Source organism: Triticum urartu, chromosome 3, assembly GCF_003073215.2.
Source record: "Triticum urartu cultivar G1812 chromosome 3, Tu2.1, whole genome shotgun sequence".
Taxonomy (NCBI): Eukaryota; Viridiplantae; Streptophyta; class Magnoliopsida; order Poales; family Poaceae; genus Triticum; species Triticum urartu.
In genome coordinates this window covers 125,154,772-125,174,883 of record NC_053024.1, presented here as the reverse complement: position 1 = coordinate 125,174,883, position 20,112 = coordinate 125,154,772, and the positions used below count along the sequence as shown (strand labels likewise).

At 43.1% G+C, this 20,112-nt stretch overlaps 1 protein-coding gene across 1 annotated transcript; it reads right to left on the bottom strand.

Moving 5' to 3' along the window:
• Positions 1-17,433: 17,433 nt before the first annotated feature.
• LOC125548157 (GDSL esterase/lipase At1g28600-like) lies at positions 17,434-19,597 on the bottom strand. The gene is made up of 5 exons (XM_048711833.1): positions 19,233-19,597; positions 18,892-19,107; positions 18,660-18,808; positions 18,297-18,573; positions 17,434-17,949 (listed from the first exon to the last, which is right to left on the bottom strand). The coding sequence occupies exons 1-5, from the start codon at positions 19,498-19,500 to the stop codon at positions 17,720-17,722; spliced, it is 1,140 nt and encodes a 379-aa protein (XP_048567790.1). The 5' UTR covers positions 19,501-19,597; the 3' UTR covers positions 17,434-17,719.
• Positions 19,598-20,112: the final 515 nt, after the last annotated feature.

Sequence of the window (20,112 nt, the reverse complement as noted above, 5' to 3'; positions counted from 1 at the left end):
TCACCGCTGCCCAGCCGGAGCCTCTTCCCCGATGACGTCGTCCACCGCAACAGCTCGACGTCCCTCGTCCACCTTCCCGAATGAGGATCCGTCGTCCATCTTGCTGTCCCGCCGGTTCAGCCGCCCCGTCCTCCACCTCCAAGGAGCTGCTCCGACGATCGCCTCGTCTATCGCGGCTGCTCCATCCCCACAGCGCCGCCTTAACCTGCTCAACCGGAACCGCAACATCCTCACCGACTCCTCGGACGAAGCCGAGGCCTACTCGGCGCCACCAAATAGGTTGTACACTCATCACATCGCACCTTCTCCTTAACTTGACCTCCCGGCGCCGACGGTGCTCCATCCCGCACCCCCGTGGAGTGGCTACCTTGAAGCCGGCGCCGCGGGCGACATCTCCACGGCGGCTCTCCCCCAGTGTGAGGCCCCTTCGGCGGCGGCGGCCATACCAGCCGGATCTGCTGCGGCTGCTCCGGCTCTCGCTCGATCGCTCGCTTGCCCAGCTGCTACTGCTCTCCCCCTCGCTCGTGCTGCTGCTCTGCTCCAATTAAGCCACACTTCAGTCGACTGAATCGACTTTTGGGTCAGTCGATTTTTAGGGGTTGGGGGGGGGGCTTGCCGGAGTTAAGGAAGAACCACCCGCAGCGGGGACGGGAGTTCGCCGGAGAGGTACCCCACTATCTATCTTAGGGTTCAGGGTGGGGGCGGGCGGGGGGCCTAGAGGGCTGGCCGGGGCGGCGGTGGCGAGTTGTTTCGGGGCGGCGAGGCGGCGCTGGGGCCGGCGGTTCGGCCGGTGGTGGCTGGCGGCTCAGGGGGGTGCATGTTGAAGATGAACTCCAGGCCCTCCCTAAACTACATGTCAAGTGCCTCTCTGCTACCATTGCGTTCAGTTTCGACAGTAGCATTCAGATTCCACAGTAAATTTTAGTTTCGACAGTTAAGTTCAGAGTCAACAGTTTTTACCTCATCTGTTGTAGTCAGGTGGTTTTTGGTGATGTTAATTTTACATCCATTTTACATCATCTATTGGAGATGCTATTAGAATCCCACTTGAGATTGACGATGTTTGTCTTGTGCTGCTTCAGCCTTGACGTCTTACGGGTCACCGGAGCTGCTCCAATGATAGAACGATCCATCACAACAGAGCAGTGCCCTGGACGCCGTCTACAGATTCCTCAGATCTTCCTGCACACCTCGATAGCCACCTCTGCCTCAACTGCTTCAGCGACCAACCCAATGATGCTGAGGTCGACACGGCTACGGCAAAGAGGTTGTACACTTGTTGCATCACTTATTACTATACATTCACATCAATCCATTAGGGCTATTTTGGTTCAACGGAAAAACATCGATCCACTGGTTGTTACCATCACTCTAAATTTCTGCATGCTCTCCTTACATAATCTCACCATATTTTTTTCGTATGCATGTCAGATATTGTACACAGTCATGCTGAACATGTAGAGAAAAAGAGAAGAGTTTTGCGCGGCAATACAATGTCATGCAGACATCGCTCCATGGTGGGTTCAATTGCAAACCCTCCCCACACCTCTCCAGATTGTAATCCAGAGGAAGATATCTGTTCTGAGGCGGATTCGGACGCCGCTGACCACTCCTATTTACCCCCCAAGGTGTTTGCTCTACCTTGGCATGATGATGTTAGTCATATCATGCATATGTTGCCTTGCAGTGCCTACTTTTGACATCATATATGTCATCTGCTTAGTTTAGACATGTTCTGTAATGCCACCTGTTTAGTTTCTATATCATATATGGGAATTATGCAGTCTCATGTCTTTTAGCCAGCCATAATATATGTGAAATGTGCAATGCCATCATGTTTAACCAGGCATCATATATTTGAATGATATCTTGCCCATCCTTTTCTTCATTACATTTCCATTTGTCGACAATGTTTGTACATTAAACTACTCTTCCTGTGAATCAACCATTTGGGTGGGTGATGGAAAAATCTGGAGTGAAAACAAGGCCTTCAGAGCAGACAGTGCTACCTATCAAAGCAGATCTCTTGTTGGGTCCCGATAGCTCCTTGGAGATGGATTCAGAGACAGATGACCAGTCATATTCCCCCACTGAGGTGTATGCTCTAACTTGGCACAGTTATACTGCTCATATCATGCATACGGTGTCTTGCATTGCATAGTTTAGACATCATATACACAATATTCAACATCATGTTCTTAGTTCAGACATCATATCGAATGCCCTCTGTTTAGCATATAAATCACATATGTGAATTAAATGATGCGATCCTGATTACTTAGATAACATGTAGGTGAATTATGTCATGCGATCCTATTTAGTTATTCATCATATCTTTGAATTATGTTATGCTATGCTATCCAGTTTAGATAGACATCATATATGTGAAATTATGTCATGCTATCCGTTTTAGTTAAACAATATACATGTCAACTATTTCATGCCCTCTTTTTTCCACACTATCTATTGCATCTGTCTCTCATACAATGTCTGTGCATTCAACTATGTTTCCTGTTTATCAGCCATTTGAATTGGAGCGGGTGATGCCAGTATCTAGCGGACTAAAAACACGGTGTTCAAATAAAATAGTGCTACCTCTTGGTGGAGATAGCACCCCGGTTGTACATGCACAAGAACCAGCCCTACCACACATAACCCAAACTCTCGCAGATTGTACCCCTACTATGATGGACAGAGAACCAGCTTCACCCAATCTAACCCAAACCCCAGCCGATAGTAACCCAGTTCCTGTTGACACAGCACCATCTCCACCACAGAGCTCCCAAACAAGAGCAGTTAGTAAGGCAGCTCCAGTGCCCAAAGGGCCAGTACTATCACGGCGAACCCCAACTCCACCAGTTAGTATGCCTATTCCTGTGGAGGAAGCACAACCAGCTAGTCGTAGTTTAGCATCTATCGCATTTGATGTTGTTAAATCGTATGTGCGTATCTTCCCATCTTGGAAATATTATACTAAAGATGAAGGAAAATGCCAGTTGCAGGTGTTTGTCCAGGAGTTATGTGTAAGTAATATTATTCATGGCAATTACTTTGCTTCGTCCCATACATCCTACCTCCATGATGGTTATAATACAACAAATTTTCCCATTTTCTCTATAGAGAAGGACCGATTTGGAAACTCAGGATGAGGTAACCTGTGCTAATACCTCTGCTATCTTCAAGAATGCTTGGTGGCAGTATCAGAATTACCTGAAGAAAACGTACTTCACCGGCAAAGAAACTCATCAAATTCCCTTACGTTCTCCCGAGACACATTTACTGGACGATGACTGGGAATGCCTTGTTCTATACTGCTCCCGAACCAAGAATGTGGTAAGGTCTATGAGCTCATTTTCTATTTTTAAGTATTATATTCTTGCGTCTTACTGTACTCTGTTCATGTAGAACAAGTGCCTAAACCTGAAGAACAAATGTTCTAATTTAAGATTCCATTGCTACCATAGGACATAGATATATGTTTGTTTGATGCTTTTATTATGTACTAGTACTTGGCAATAGAAGACTTGGTAGTTTAATCATGTCCACCTTACTAATGAACTGGTTCACCGAAATGAGTTTCATATACTAGTACATGCTAAACTTGTTATGTGTCTGCTTGTTTCTTCTTTTAGAATGCTGATAGAATATTGGGGAAGAGTGCCTTATTAAGCAACGGTAAAGGAAGTAATGCAGATAAGGTTCAGGATAGTGACACATACTGTCTTGGTTTAGTGTTGGAGTTACTGGCCACTACCGCTTGCACAAGCTATTCAAACTCACTGTCTGAATCAGTTCGGTTTCTTGAGTCTCAACTACAAGCTGAAAGACATCGTTCAGCTGTGCTGCGACAAGAAGCGGAAGGACTGGGAAGTCCCTGGAGCATTCAGATGCATACTTTCTGGTGCAACAGCAAGAGTTGGAGGATTTTAGCGCCAAATAGGACAAAGCTAATCAGCTTGCTAAGCTTATTGCCAGCATGGTGGATACCCAGGATAACGTTTCTTGAGCTCTTCTGAAGTTGTTGTAGTTATGCCCTTGTTTTGCTACCGCATTTATTTGTACTGGTGGCCAATTTTGACGGCCAGTGTATATGATATGCCGCTTTGTTCCCTATATTTGCACTGGTGGAGAACTTTGATGCCCAATGGATGTAATATGTGTAATAGCCGTGATAGCCTAGCGTTAGTTGCTTGCTTATTTATTTCCTTGTTGTCTTGTTTATTTGTTTGCTTGTAGTCATTGCAGTTCTTTTTCCGCGGTTAACTAGTGGCTGCAATAACCTATTTTTTAAAACTAGGCCACAATAACCACGGGCTAATATTTACTGTAGTGACACTGGGCCTCCTACGTGCCGTAGAAACAGTGGGCCTTCTACAGGCTGTAGAAACAGTAGGCCTTCTACGGGACGTAGAAACAATGGGCCTTCTACGGGCCGTATCATCAATGGGCCTTATATGGGCCGTATGATCGATTGGCCAAACATGGACCAATAACAGGCCACATTATGGCTGTAAACGGGCTAGAGTTGGAATCGTCCGTTCATGGGCCGACCGTAACGGGCCATCGTTAATAGGCCGTATTTGATGACGCTATGAAAACGGTCCAACGTATTAACGGACCACAAACGGGCCAACTGTAACCACGGGCTGAATTTGGACCACTAGCAGAAAATGACAGTAACGGGCCATAAGTAAACGAATGCTGGAAATGAGCCCAAGAATAAATGGGCTCTGAGAAGGCCAAAAGATAACATGGGCTGGAAACGGCCCAACGGAATAATGGGCCGTTAATGGGTATAAGGTGATACACTGTTCATTACGGGCCAGTTTCACCACGGGCCGTTAATAGGCCAAGAGTTACATAGGGCCTCATATGGGCCGAAAGACGTCATGGGCCATACATGGGCCAGAAGTGAAAACGGGCTGGAATCATATTGGATGGCCTAGATGACGCTACTAGGCCTAATTCGGATAGGGCGTAATGGACCTTGGGTTAGCGGAATGGGCTATATGCGAACATGCCGTTAATTGGCTTTCCATGGGCCGGCCCGCCACCTTTTGACCAAGTCAAACGGGCCGGCCTTTTCACATGAATGGGCCTCTCTTGGGCTATGCCATGTGTCGACGTATCATAGGTGCCTTCTGTCCAATGAGTGGATGACATCTGTCCCAACGATGAGCCAACACGTGTTTCCTCCAGCCAATGATGATTTTACACGTGGAAAAACCCCATTGGTCGGGGCTGTTAACGGGTTATCGGATCCAAAACCCGACCCGATAGCTTAACGGCGTTCCGTTACGGTGGATGCCACGTGTCGGTCACCCTTGATGAAAGCACTTCTGTAACGCGCGATTTATTGTCATGGAAGTGGACACTTCCGTGATGATAATTTTGGTAATGTCATGGAACACTTGTACGACAGCACAGGTATGACTATCTTGATTCTGTCATAAATTTGTCATGGATGTACTGTAGTGACCAGACCTCAAACAGTCTGATCTCTGTGCTCCGGTGTCATCCCTGGATCAGTAATGCTGACACCACACAGTACTCGAGGATTTATAGCAGAGTAGCAATCACACACTTATTACATCGAGTGTCTCAAAAGAGAGCTTATTACAATAAATATGGCTTAAGGCCATCTAATAACGATAACAGCGGACGGCTTGGAAGGTAAGTGAGTCCATCAACTCCAACGGCATCACTGAGTATAGAACCACGACCTAAAAACTCCTTAATCGTCGTCTGAAAAGTCTGCAACATTAACGTTGCAGCCTGAAAACGGGTCAGCACATGGAATATGCCGGCAAGGTAACACACAGAGGGTAATGGAATGCAACAGCTATACTATATGCATATTTGGCTGGTGGAAAGCTCTATGGTTACAGTTTTTGCGTAAAGCCAATTTTTCCCTACTTCAAAGGAATAAATTTAATTACTATCATGGTGGTTGTTAAACATTGAGAATGGTTGACAGCATTCTCAATCCCCATTAAAATAACATCATTAAACCCAACAAAATTAACTTTTGAGTAACATGTTGAGATTCACATGATAATCCAGGTACTAGATACTCAAGATGTCCATAACCAGGGACACGGCTAACCATGATTAGTTTATTACACTCTGCAGAGGTTTGCGCACTTTTCCCCACAAGACTCGATCGCCTCCGTTGGATTTCTCGCACTACATGATGTTTGAGAAACGGATGACCGAGACACAGTCTTTCAGAAGCGCTAGCACCTTACGATGGATAGACCGGTACACCTACTTTCCCCTACATCTGCTAGTCTACCCTGTAAGAGTTCGCACGACTTACTCAACTATGCCAGAGCCCATAATGGCTTGTGGCTGCACACGGAAGTTTCTAGTATGAATAATCTCATGATCCCTTTGAGCCTGGGTGGCGGTCCAAAGAAAAACAGGCAAGTCCTGGAAACCAGGTGCCTCAATCCACCCAGATGTGTATTTAGGTTGCCACCTTAGTTAAACCCTTAATTAAAAATCTCACATCTGTCATGGATATCACTCACCCAATCCACGTCTACTAGCATAGCATGGCATAATAAGCAAACGTAGAAATAACTCCCAAAGGTTTGATAATAAACAGGTAATAGGTACTACCTCATCTTCTTCCCATCCCACACTTTAATTAGATCCTAATCATGCAATGTGTGAGGATTGATCTAATGCAATAAAACTGGGTTGTAGAAAAAGGTATGATCAAAGTGTTACTTGCCTTGCTGATGATCTGCGAAACCTAGAGATTCAAAGTAACAGGCGGCGCACTCCGGGTATTCTATCGCAGACAAACAAACAAGCATACAATAAGTACTCATCTAATGCACAGGTAAAACTCAAATAGAAGATCTAACCAGAAAGTTCAACTTAAGAACCCTGATTTGCAAAAATAATCAAATCGAACGAAGCAAAAGAAATCAAACGGCGAAAGAAAACAACTTCGTTCTAGTAATCTGGATCTAAGTCAAATTTTACAGTAGCAAAAACTTGTTTAATTTGATTATTCAGAAAAAGGGTTTCGAGACGAAACTCCAGGCGCTTGAATCGCCTGATTCCGATAAACGAGCGAAAAGTTATACTAAAACGAAAATCGGATCAGAAATCACGATCAGAAAATAACCGCGGAAAATCCGACGAAAAAGAAAAGCGACGAACGGATTAATCGGTAATTAACCTAATCCAAAAATAATTAAAATAAATAAAATAATATTAAAATAAAAAAAATCGAAAATAAAACCGACGAAAATAAAAAAAATTAAAAAAATCGGCACGGAAATCGAGGCGGCGGTGAACCTCGGGCGGCGCGCTGCTCCGGCGGCGGCGGTGGCGGCTAGGGTTTCGGGCGCGGTTCTGGTGGGCTGGGGGCTCGGGTGCGGCGCTATTTAAAGGCGCCCCCGGGCGGAGTCCCGCTCGGGTACGGCCCAAGGTCGGTTCCCTTTTTTTAAAATAATTACGCTCGGAAGAAAAATAAAAAGAAATAGTAAACGGACTCCAAAAATCACGAAATAAATTTTCCCGGGTTTCTAAAATCAAGCCCGATAAAGTGAACATTTATTTGGGCCCTAAATGCAATTTTGAAAAACGCGCATTTTTCCTAAATTCAAATAAAAATACCAGAAAACTCCGAAATAAATCTTATTTGATTTTTTTTATTAAATCCTCAATATTTCTATATTTTGGGAAAGTCATTTTATTCCCTCTCTCATATTTTTGTAATAGAAATAATTGATGATAAAATAAATAAAATCAAATGATCCTGTTTACAAAATTTGAGAAAACTCAAATATGTAAATAACGAAATCCCCAACTCTCTCCGTGGGTCCTTGAGTTGCTTAGGATTTTCTAGGATCAAAACCAAAAGCAAAATAAAATATGATATGCATGATGATCTAATGTATAACATTCCAAATTGAAAATTTGGGATGTTACATGTACATGCATGACAAAAAACGCGACCTACTGTGACAAACATGTATCATCACGGAAGTGTATTTTTTTGTAGTGATGGCTAGGAAACTTAACCATCTTTGATTAACGAGCTAGTCAAGTAGAGGCATACTAGGGACACTATGTTTGTCTATGTATTCACACATGTATTTCCGGTTAATACAATTCTAGCATGAATAATAAACATTTATCATGATATAAGTAAATATAAATAACAAATTTACTATTGCCTCTAGGGCATATTTCCTTCAGTCTCCCACTTGCACTAGAGTCAATAATCTAGTTCACATCGTCATGTGATTTAACACCAATAGTTCACATCTTTATGTGATTAGTTCACATCTCCATGTGACTAATCCCTAAAGGGTTTACTAGAGTCAATAATCTAGTTCACATCGCTATGTGATTAACACCCAAAGAGTTTTTCTTGTGAGAGAAATTTAGTCAACCGGTCTGCCACATTCAGAGCCGTATGTATTTTGCAAATTTTCTATGTCTATAATGCTTTGCACGAAGCTACTCTATCTAATTGCTCCCACTTTCAACATGTATCTAGATCAAGACTTAGAGTCATCCAGATCGGTCTCAAAGCTTGCATCGACGTAACTCTTTACGACGAACTCTTTGTCACCTCCATAACCGAGAAACATTTCCTTGTTCCACTAAGGATATTTTTGACCGCTGTCCAGTGATTCACTCCTGGATCACTATTGTACCCTCTTGCCAAACTTATGGTGAGGTACACAATAGGTCTGGTACACAACATAGCATACTTTGTAGAACCTATGACTGAGTCATAGGGAATGACTTTTCATTCTCTTTCTATTTTCTGCCGTGGTCGGGTTTTGAGTCTTTACTCAACTTCACACCTTCCAACACAGGCAATAACTCCTTCTTTGACTGCTCCATTTTGAACTACTTCAAAATCTTGTCAAGGTATGTACTCACTGAAAATATATCAAGCGTCTTGATCTATCTCTATAGATCTTGATGCTCAATATGTAAGTAGCTTCACCGAGGTATTTCTTTGAAAAACTCCTTTCAAACATTCCTTTATGCTTTCTAGAAATTTCTACATTATTTGCGATCAACAATATGTCATTCACATATACTTATCAGAAATGTTGTAGTGCTCCCACTCACTTTCTTGTAAATACAAGCTTCACTGCAAGTCTATATAGAACCATATGCTTTGATCAACTTATCAAAGCATATATTCCAACTCCAAGATGCTTGCACCAGTCCGTAGATGGATCGCTGGAGCTTGCACATTTTGTTAGCATCTTTAGGATTGACAAAACCTACTGGTTGCATCATATACAACTCTTCTTTAATAAATCCATTAAGGAATGTAGTTTTGATATCCATTTGCCACATTTCATAAAATGCGGCAACTGCTAACATGATTCGGATAGACTTTTAAGATCGATACGAGTGAGAAAATCTCATTGTAGTCAACACCTTGAACTTGTCGAAAACCTTTTGCGACAATTCGAGCTTTGTAGATAGTAACACCACTATCAACGTCCATCTTCCTCTTGAAGATCCATTTATTCTGAATGGCTCACCGATCATCGGGCAAGTTAATCAAAGTCCATACTTTGTTCTCATACATGGATCCCATCTCAAATTTCATGGCCTTAAGCCATTTCGCGGAATCTGGGCTCATCATCGCTTCCTCATAGTTCGTAGGTTCGTCATGGTACCCAACAGTTTATTTCAGGTATCCTATGAAGACGCACTACTTCGATTTGGGTTTGACTTATCAGTTTGAAACTTTTTCACATAAGCATCGCAACCCCAAACTTTAAGAAATGGCAGCTTTGGTTTCTTGCCAAACCATAGTTCATACGGTGTCATCTCCACGGATTTGGATGGTGCCCTATTTAACATGAATGCAACTCTCTCTAATGCATAACCACAAAATGATAGTGGTAAATCGGTAAGAGACATCATAGATCGCACCATATCCAATAAAGTATGATTACAACATTCAGACACACCATTATGCTGTGGTGTTCCAGGTGGTGTGAGTTGCGAAATTATTCCACATTGTTTCAAATGAAGACCAAACTCGTAACTCAAATATTCACCTCCGCGATCAGATCGTAGAAACTTTATTTTCTTGTTACGATGATTTTCCACTTCACTCTGAAATTCTTTGAACGTTTCAAATGTTTCAGACTTATGTTTCATTAATTAGATATACCCATATCTGCTCAAATCATCTGTGAAGGTCAAAAAATAACGATACCTGCCGCGAGCCTCAACACTAATCGAATCGCATACATCAGTATGTATTATTTCCAATAAGTCAGTTGCTCACTCCATTGTTCCAGAGAACGGAGTCTTAGTCATCTTGCCCATGAGGCATGGTTCACAAGCATCTAGTGATTCATAATCAAGTGATTCCAAAAGTCCATCAGCATGGAGTTTCTTCATGCGCTTTACACCAATATGACCTAAACGGCAGTGCCACATATAAGTTGCACTTTCATTATTAACTTTGCATCTTTTGGCTTCAATATTATGAATATGTGTATTACTACAATTGAGATTCAATAAACTAAACCATTTATATTGAGTGTATGACCATAGAAGGTTTTCTTCATGTAAATAGAACAACAATTATTCCTTGACTTAAATGAATAACCACATTGCAATAAACATGATCCAATCATATTTATGCTCAACGCAAACATCAAATAACATTTATTTTAGGTTCAACACTAACCCCGAATGTAAAGGGAGTGTGCGATGGTGATCTTATCAACCTTGGAATCACTTCAAATTCTCATCATCACCTCGCCCTTAACTAGTCTCTGTTTATTTTGCAACTCCCGTTTCGAGTTACTACTCTTAGAAACTGAACTATTATAAAACACTGATGGGTTGCTATAAACACTAGTAAAGTACACATCATTAACATGTATATCAAATATACCTTTGTTCACTCTACCATCCTTCTTATCCGCCAAGTATCTAAGGCAGTTCCACTTCCAGTGACCATTTCCTTTGCAGTAGAAGCACTCAGTTTCAGGCTTGGGTCTATCTTTGGGCTTTTTCATGGGAGTGGCAACTTGCTTTCCATTCTTCTTGAAGTTCCCTTTCTTCCCCTTGCCCTTTTACTTGAAACTAGTGGTTTTGTCAACCATCAACATTTGATGCTTTTCTTGATTTCTACCTTCGTCGATTTCAGCATCACGAAGAGCTCGAGAATCGTTTTCGTCATCCCTTGCATATTATAGTTCATCACGAAGTTCTAGTAACTTGGTGATAGTGACTAGAGAACTTTATCAATTACTATATTATCTGGAAGATAAACTCCCACTTGATTCAAGCAATTGTAGTACCCGGACAATTTGAGCACATACTAACTGGTTGAGCTATTCTCCCCCATCTTGTAGGCAACGTACTGTTAGAGGTCCCATACCTCTCGACACTGGCATGAGTATGAAATACCAATTTCAACTCTTAGAACATCTTATATGTTCCATGGCATTCAAAATGTTTTTGAAGTCCCGGTTCTAAGCCGTAAAGCATGGTGCATTAAACTATTAAGTAGTCATGATACCGAGCTTTGTCAAACGTTCATAACGTGTGCATCTGCTCCTGCAATAGGTTTGTCACCTAGCGGTGCATCAAGGACATAATTATTCTGTGCAGCAATGAGGATAATCCTCAGATCATGGACCAAGTCCACATCATTGCTACTATCATCTTTCAACTTCTTTTTCTCTAGGAACATATCAAAATTAAACGGGAAGCTACATCACAAGCTATTGATCTACAACATAGATATGCAATTACTATCAGGACTAAGTTCATGATAAATTAAAGTTCAATTAATCATATTACTTAAGAACTCCCACTTAGATAGACATCCCTCTAATCATCTAAGTGATCACGCGATCCATATCAACTAAACCATGTCCGATCATCACGTGAGATGGAGTAGTTTTCAATGGTGAACATCTCTATGTTGATCATATCTTCTATATGATTCACGCTCGACCTTTCGGTCTCCAGTGTTCCGAGGCCATATCTTCATATGCTAGGCTCGTCAAGTTTAACCCGAGTATTCTACGTGTGCAAAACTGGCTTGCACCCGTTGTATGTGAACGTAGAGCTTATCACACCCTATCATCACGTGGTGTCTCAGCACGAAGAACTGTCGCAACCGTGCATACTCAGGGAGAACACTTATACCTTGAAATTTAGTGTGGGATCATCTTATAATGCTACTGACGTACTAAGCAAAATAAGATGCATAAAAGATAAACATCACATGCAATCAAAATATGTGACATAATAAGGCCATCATCATCTTGTGCCTTTGATCTCCATATCCAAAGTACCGTCATGACTCCATCGTCACCGGCATGACACCATGATCTCCATCATATTGATCTCTATCAATGTGTCGTCACATGGTCGTCTCGTAAACTATTGCTTTTGCAACTATTGCTATCATATAGCGATAAAGTAAAGCAATTATATGACGCTTGCATCTTATGAAATAAAGATACAACCATAAGGCTCCTGCCAGTTGCCGATAACTTCAATAAAACATGATCATCTCATACAACAAATTATATCTCATCACATCTTGACCATATCACATCACAACATGCCCTGCAAAAACAAGTTAGACGTCCTATACTTTGTTGTTGCAAGTTTTACGTGGCTGCTACGGGCTTTGCGAGAACCGTTCTTACCTATGCATCAAAAACCACAATGCAGTATAGTGATTGCTTTTTGATCTTCAGAAAGAACCATGTTCATTGAACCCAATTCAACTAAAGTTGGAGAAACTGACACCCACCAGCCACCTGTGTGCGAAGCACGTCGGTAGAACCAGTCTCGCGTAAGCGTACGCGTAATGTCGCTCTGGGCCGCTTCATCCAACAATACTACCGAATCAAGAATCAACTAGTGACGGCAAGCAATATGTATATACCCACGCCCACAACTCCTTTGTGTTCTACTCGTGCATATAACATCTACGCATAGACCTGGCTCGGATGCCACTGTTGGGGAACGCAGTAATTTCAAAAAAAATCCTACACACACGCAAGATCTATCATGGTGATGCATAGCAACGAGAGGGGAAGAGTGTTGTCCATGTATCCTCATAGACCGTAAGCGGAAGCTTTATGACAACGCGGTTGATGTAGTCGTACGTCTTCACGATCCGACTGATCCTAGTACCGAAAGTATGGCACCTCTGCGATCTGCACACGTTCGGCTCGGTGACGTCCCACGAACTCCCGATCTAGCTGAGTGTCGAGGGAGAGCTTCATCAACATGATGGCGTGATGACGGTGATGATAAAGCTATCGGCGCAGGGCTTCACCTAAGCACTACGACGATATGACCGAGGTGGATTATGGTGGAGGGGGGCACCGCACACGGCTAAGGGATCAACGATCAACTTGTGTGTCCTAGGGTGCCCCTGCCCCCGTATATAAAGGAGCAAGGGGGAGGCCAGCCGGCCCTTGTGGCGCGCCTGGAGAGGAGGAGTCCTCCTCCTAGTAGGAGTCGGACTCCCCTTTCCTAGTCCTACTAGGAGGGGGAAAGGAAGGAGGATAAGGGAGAAGGAAAGGGGGGCGCCGCCCCCCCCCTTCCCTAGTCCAATTCGGACTAGATGGGGAGGGGGTGCGCGGCCCTGCCTTGGCCGGCCCTCTCTCTCCACTAAGGTCCATGTGGCCCATTAGTTCCCCGGGAGGGGGGGGGGGTTCGATAACCCTCCCGCACTCTGTCTCGACCATTTTGAGACTCCTCGTCATGTCCGTGATCATATCCGGGACTCCGAAATACCTTCGGTACATCAAAACACGTAAACTCATAATACCGATCGTCACCGAACATTAAGCGTGCGGACCCTACGGGTTGAAGAACTATGTAGACATGACCGAGACACATCTTCGGTCAATAACCAATAGCGGAACCTGGATGCTCATATTGTCTCCTACATATTCTACGAAGATCTTTATCGGTCAAACCGCATAACAACATACGTTGTTCCCTTTGTCATCGGTATGTTACTTGCCCGAGATTCGATCGTCGGTATCATCATACCTAGTTCAATCTCGTTACCGGCAAGTCTCTTTACTCGTTTCGTAATGCATCATGCCGCAACTAACTCATTAATCACATTATTGCTTGCAAGGCTCATAGTGATGTACATTACCAAGAGGGCCCAGGGATACCTCTCTGATAGACGGAGTGATAAATCCTAATCTCGATCTATGCCAACTCAACAAACACTATCGGAGACACATGTAGAGCATCTTTATAATCACCCAGTTACGTTGTGACGTTTGATAGCACACAAGGTGTTCCTCCGGTATTTGGGAGTTGCATAATCTCATAGTCAGAGGAACATGTATAAGTCATGAAGAAAGCAGTAGCAATAAAACTGAGTGATCATTATGCTAAGATAACGGATGGGTCTTGTCCATCACATCATTCTCTAATGATGTGATCCCATTATCAAATGACAACACATGTCCATGGCTAGAAAACTTAATCATCTTTGATTTACGAGTTAGTCAAGTAGAGGCATACTAGGGACACTCTGTTTGTCTATGTATTCACACATGTACTCAGTTTCCGGTTAATACAATTCTAGCATGAATAATAAACATTTATCATGATATAAGGAAATATAAATAACAACTTTATTATTGCCTCTAGGGCATATTTCCTTCAGCTGGAGCCTGAGCACAAGAACAAGAGGCACAACCACCGCGCCGCAACGATGCCCGCTAGAGAGCCAAACATGCCCCTAGACATTTCCAATCATCCACGTCACAACCAGCTAACCACAGTAGGAGGAGCGGATGGCACCTCCTTCCACTCCTGGCCCAACATCAGCCACCGGTCATTAAATGCATGTGTTTTCTTCCATATTGAGTAATGGTCAATGAATAAGCGCAAGAAATGATGATGTACTTATATTTGAATCTACTCCAGTTTTCCATATTACAGTGTTTGCTAATTCCCAACAGAGTAATATCACTTGCGTAATTGTTACTAGTAATAATGTACGTGCAATGCATGTTTATATTAGGTAGGATATTAGTTGCACATTATATTAGGTAAGATATATCTGTTGCACGTTGGTATTTGGTAAGATATCAATTACTTTTTTTTGCGGGAATGGTAGAATATTAATTACATGGCAGATTTCATGGGATAGCGTTGAGTCAAAACGTGTTTATAACCAATGGCAGTGGTGGGTAATTAAAGCGTTAAACGTGTTTGGTGCTCAACATTGGAGCGATTTGAACCGCTAGATAACATGATTTGACGGTCGAGATGATTTGGATCTACCCCTCTGGATATTTTTATATTGGTATAGATGGAAAAAGAACCACGACACATGACATGAAAAAACTTTACTCTTTCAATTACCTTTCTGGAACCTCATAATGGAGGACATCCTTTCTTCTAAATACATGACTTTTGTATCTCTCCTTCTTGGTTTTCATCTCTTTCCCAAACGTACGCACATTTTCTTAAACACATGGACATTTTTTGAACATATGAACGTACTAAATACACCTTCATTATTTAAACATATGAACATTTTGTAAATGAATGAGCATTATATTTAAAACAATATATGATCATTTTTCTAAATGTACAAACATTACTAAATGAACGAACATTTTTTAAAAACCAATTGGTTTTCTAAATTTATGAACATTTTGAAAAATGAAGGACAAACCTGGTTTTATGTTTTTTTTGGGCTGGTTTCTGTCCGACTTTTTCTTATTTTTTTCATTTTACCTTATTTTCTCTAAACTTTTGAAATATATGATTTTTTAATTCATGAACCTTTTGAAATTCTTAAACTTTTAAATTTCATGGAATTATTAAATTTATAATTGTTTTTGCATTCATGAAGCTTTCTCAAATTCGTGAACCCTTTTTTCAAAACACTTGAACTTTCTTTCAAATCCATGAATTTATTTTAAAATACACAAATATATTCAAGTCGAGGAACATTTCCAAATCGGTGGACTTTTTCCAAATTCGTGAATTCTTTTTCTTAAAATATGTGTTTTTTTGCTAAAACTGTAAACATTTGTTTTCAAAATTGATGAATGTTTTTCAAATCTGACAACTTTTTCCAAATTCGTGATTTGTTTTCAAGATTTATGAACTGTTTTCAAATTCCTAAAATATTTATAAAACCATGAACTTTTTTCGAATCCGTGAACTTTTTTGAATTCACAAACTTTTTCTAATTTTGCTTTTTTTATTTCAGAAAATTTGCTCTTTTTTCCAGAAGTCAACGGTTAACCTGTTTTTTTTTTCGAAAAGTCAATAGCAATATTGATTCACAACACCTTCTACTTCTTTTTAGTATTCTTTTCCTATCAGTGAACTGATCTAGCAAAATTGTATACGAACGAAGAAACAACAGCCACTGAGTGGGCTGTTTAGATGTAGCCCACTAAGTCACGTTGTGGGCATGAGTTGGAGGAATTGGCGGTGAAGGCGCGGAAACCAGCGCGGCCCGAATTCGGTCCATGAAGCTCACATTGTAGTGGGTTAATTATACTGACATTTTAGGATGACCCGTTCATTACTTGCTGCCATCGCAGCCCTCCCTAAAGAAACGAAATCACTAATTAAGAGGTACATCTTGCAAAGGTCAGGTCCCATCTTCTTATGTGACGACAAGTGACGTACTGGATGTGCGGCACTTTACGCAACCTAGAAGTTTCCCTTTTTTTTGCAAATTCATTTTTTTTTAATATTTAGTGTGGGGCAAATCCCTACAGGATTCGTTTATTCGAAACATTTTATCTCTTAAACCGTGCGTTCATCGCGAACCATTTTCACTTTGGATTTCTCACGTCGAGATATTAGAAACTAGATATTATGTTAATAGGTTTCGACAAACATTTTTTTATGATAAAACCGAAAGGAAAAAAGAGAGCTGAAAGGACGATTTTTACTCGTTTTTTTTCATTTTTGAGAGGCACGGCCATGCCTATCGCGGAAACAAGTTTGTGCGTCCACACGAAGAAAATCTGTGCCACTCGCTGAAGAGAAAGAACACATTTTTCTTTCCGTGAGAGGCACAGGTACGCCTCTGGCGGAAGAAAAAAAAGTGTTTTTTTTCCTTCTGAGCACAGTTGTGCCTCTTATGAAAGCAAAATTGTGCCTCCGCATGAAGCAAATTTTGGCTTCTTATGTTTTTTTCTCTTCCTAGAGACACAACTATGCCTCTTTAGCGACATGCACAACTATATCTCTAGCGAAAGTAAAAAGAAAATTATGTTTTTTTGTGTATACTTTTTTAATTTTTTTTGTTCAATCCTAGGGTAACCGGGCAAAAACAGAAAAGCGCAAAAAAACTAAAAACCCATCTAAAACCCGAAAAGGCGTGCAGAAAAAAAGACATAATCCCAAAAGAGCGCCCAACACGCGTCACCACCCTTGAGGGGCCCCCGCAAGGGTACCTCTTAATTAATTGCTCTCTAAAATGAAGTTGCCATCGCCGGTTTCTCCATTGAAGAAGGCTAATTGTGCTTCATGTGGGCCGTCTTTATTTACACAAGCAGTTTAGCATAAACTGCATAATGATAGGATTGTTCATATTCTCAAACAAATGGGGAAAAATAGATTGTTCATCACAAAACGATGAACAGAGCTGAACGGTGGATTAACGAAACAGAACTGAACGATGCAGGCGTCGATACTCCCATACATCGATACACGACACGTTTGCTTACTGACGCGTGGCCTTGAGAATGGGAGGGTGCCCGTACGGGCCCCAGAGCCAACCGTCGGCGATGCGCTCGTACGCCGGCTCCGTCAGGTGGATGCCGTCCCAGTTGATGTGCGCCGCGGGGTTAGTGCAGGCGCTCACGCCGGGAAACCCGCACGCCGCCGTCATGTTGTAGTTGTACGGCCCGCCGGCGCCACAGCACACCCGGAGCTTCGACGAAGCACTGAACCCTGCAACATCAATTCTGCCCGGCATTAGCAACCGCCATAAAAAACGTATAAAACGAAGTTGACAATCCTAAGTTAAAAAAAGTGTACAACTACTCGGCTGAGACGATATGTTTAAGAATGGGCGGATCGATTAACCGGCTCGGTCTTCGATCGACTCGATTTTTGGGATCTGCATCTGGTATAGGAGGCGTTTACTTTCCTGACAGCTACATTCGACTGGCCGCCTACGTGTAGCCAGATCCGAACAAGCAGTTCTGGACTTCTAGACATGGCCATGGAATTGGTCAGGAGGCTATTCTTTGGCTCGTCCACTATCCATTTCGATCTGTGTATCCGGTAACGCTTACCGAATTTTTTCGGTTTCTTGAGGAAGTCGATGAGCGGCGCGTAGTAGTCGGCGTAGACGATCTTGGCGGCGGGGTACTTGATCCGGAGCCGGTACACGGCCTCGAACAGCACCCCGTTGTGGTAGCGCGCGAGCGCGTTGTACTTCCTCAGGCACCCGGTCCGGCGGTCGTAGTGCCGGTTGTTGGGGCTCGCGTACAGCGTCAGCACGATGGGGATGCACCCCGTCGGCAGCTGCCCCGGCACCACCACGTACCTCGCTCCCTCCTTGAGCACCGCCTGCGGATCGAACGATCAAGCAGCAGCGTGTCAATTTGGCACGTAATTCTATATCTGCCATGTGCTGCTACGGTGCTACACTATACCTCGACGCCTGCTGAGATGGATCGCACGACCTTTGGAACGTACGGCGCGACCTCGCCGAAGGTTTTCCCGGCGGCCATGAGGAAGGTGTAGTCGTTCCCTCCGAACTCTCCCATGAAGAAGAGCGATCTCTTGAAGTAGTTCCTGCATGCTGAAGATCAAGCACAACTTGTCAGCCAAATCATTACTTAGATCGAGACTACATCGATCTTGGCGGCATAAACGTCGTAGTACCTCGTGGCGTTGAGCACAAAGTGGGCTTTAGCTGCCGGAACCAGTCGAGCTGCACGCTCAAGGAGCTGTTGAAAGGGGGCACGCTCGTGATGTTGTTCTCCAGGTAGTAGGCGAGATCCAGCGCCGTGGCGCCGACGACGGCGAAGTTTGCTCCACGGGTGAAGTTACGCTCTTTGCCGAGAATCGGGGGGACGAAAGGGAGCCCGAACTCACTGGCTGCCAAGTTGATTCATCAATTGTCAGTCCCGACATGGTAGACACCACCTGCTATAGCATTCTATGTAACAGAAACTCAAAGCTAGCTAACTCGGGGCAAAGGACGGGAGCATATATGTAGATACCGATGAAGTCCATGGTGATGCGGCCATTGGAGGCTCGGCCGGTGGGGCGACCGAAGAAGGTCTCGCCGTAGGGGAGGTTGTTGAAGGGGATGACCGGGAACACCGGGGCGGCGAGCTTCACAAAGTTGCCGGTGTCGGCGTACGAGTTGCCGAAGCTGAAGATGGAGTCGATGGAGGGACGACCAGGGTGTGCCTGAGCGTAATGCACGCAGGCGAGGAGAGGGAGGAAGAAGAAGGCTATGCACTTTGGGGCTGAGCGCGGCTCCATAGTTCTCGCGGGTGTGTGAACTGGTCGGCGAGCTGTGCTATTGCTATGTGGCCGAAATGCAGCGTCCTTTGCTTGTATCGGTTAGGTTCTCATTTACCCAGGCTGTCGAGAGCGGACAGGTTTACCTGCATTTCCTGAACAAGGCAAGGCAAACCTTTTCGCGTTGACCCAATGCCCTACCAAAGCTCTTGCCCTTGTTTCCTTTCCACTGATAAGGGAAACCTGAAGTTCGGCTGCCCAACGGCGAGTAATGTGTCAAGGACATTTCTACTCCCTCCGTTCCTAAATACTTGTCTTTCTAGTCATTTTAACAAGTGACTACATACAGAGCAAAATGAGTGAATCTACACTCTAAAACATGTCTACATACATCCGTATGTAGTAGTCATTCAAAATGTCTAGAAAGACAAATATTTAGGAACGGAGGGAGTATAACCGATCCCCGTTAAGGAAGTAAACGACCTAGTATACCTTAGTGAAATATATATACTTCACTAAAATTTCGCCGGACCTAGCCGACCCCCCTAGAGTTAGCGGAGTAAAAGTAAGTTTGCATAAATTCAATCAAATTTTAACCAAAAGATGATGCATTTAAACATAAATTCAACATAG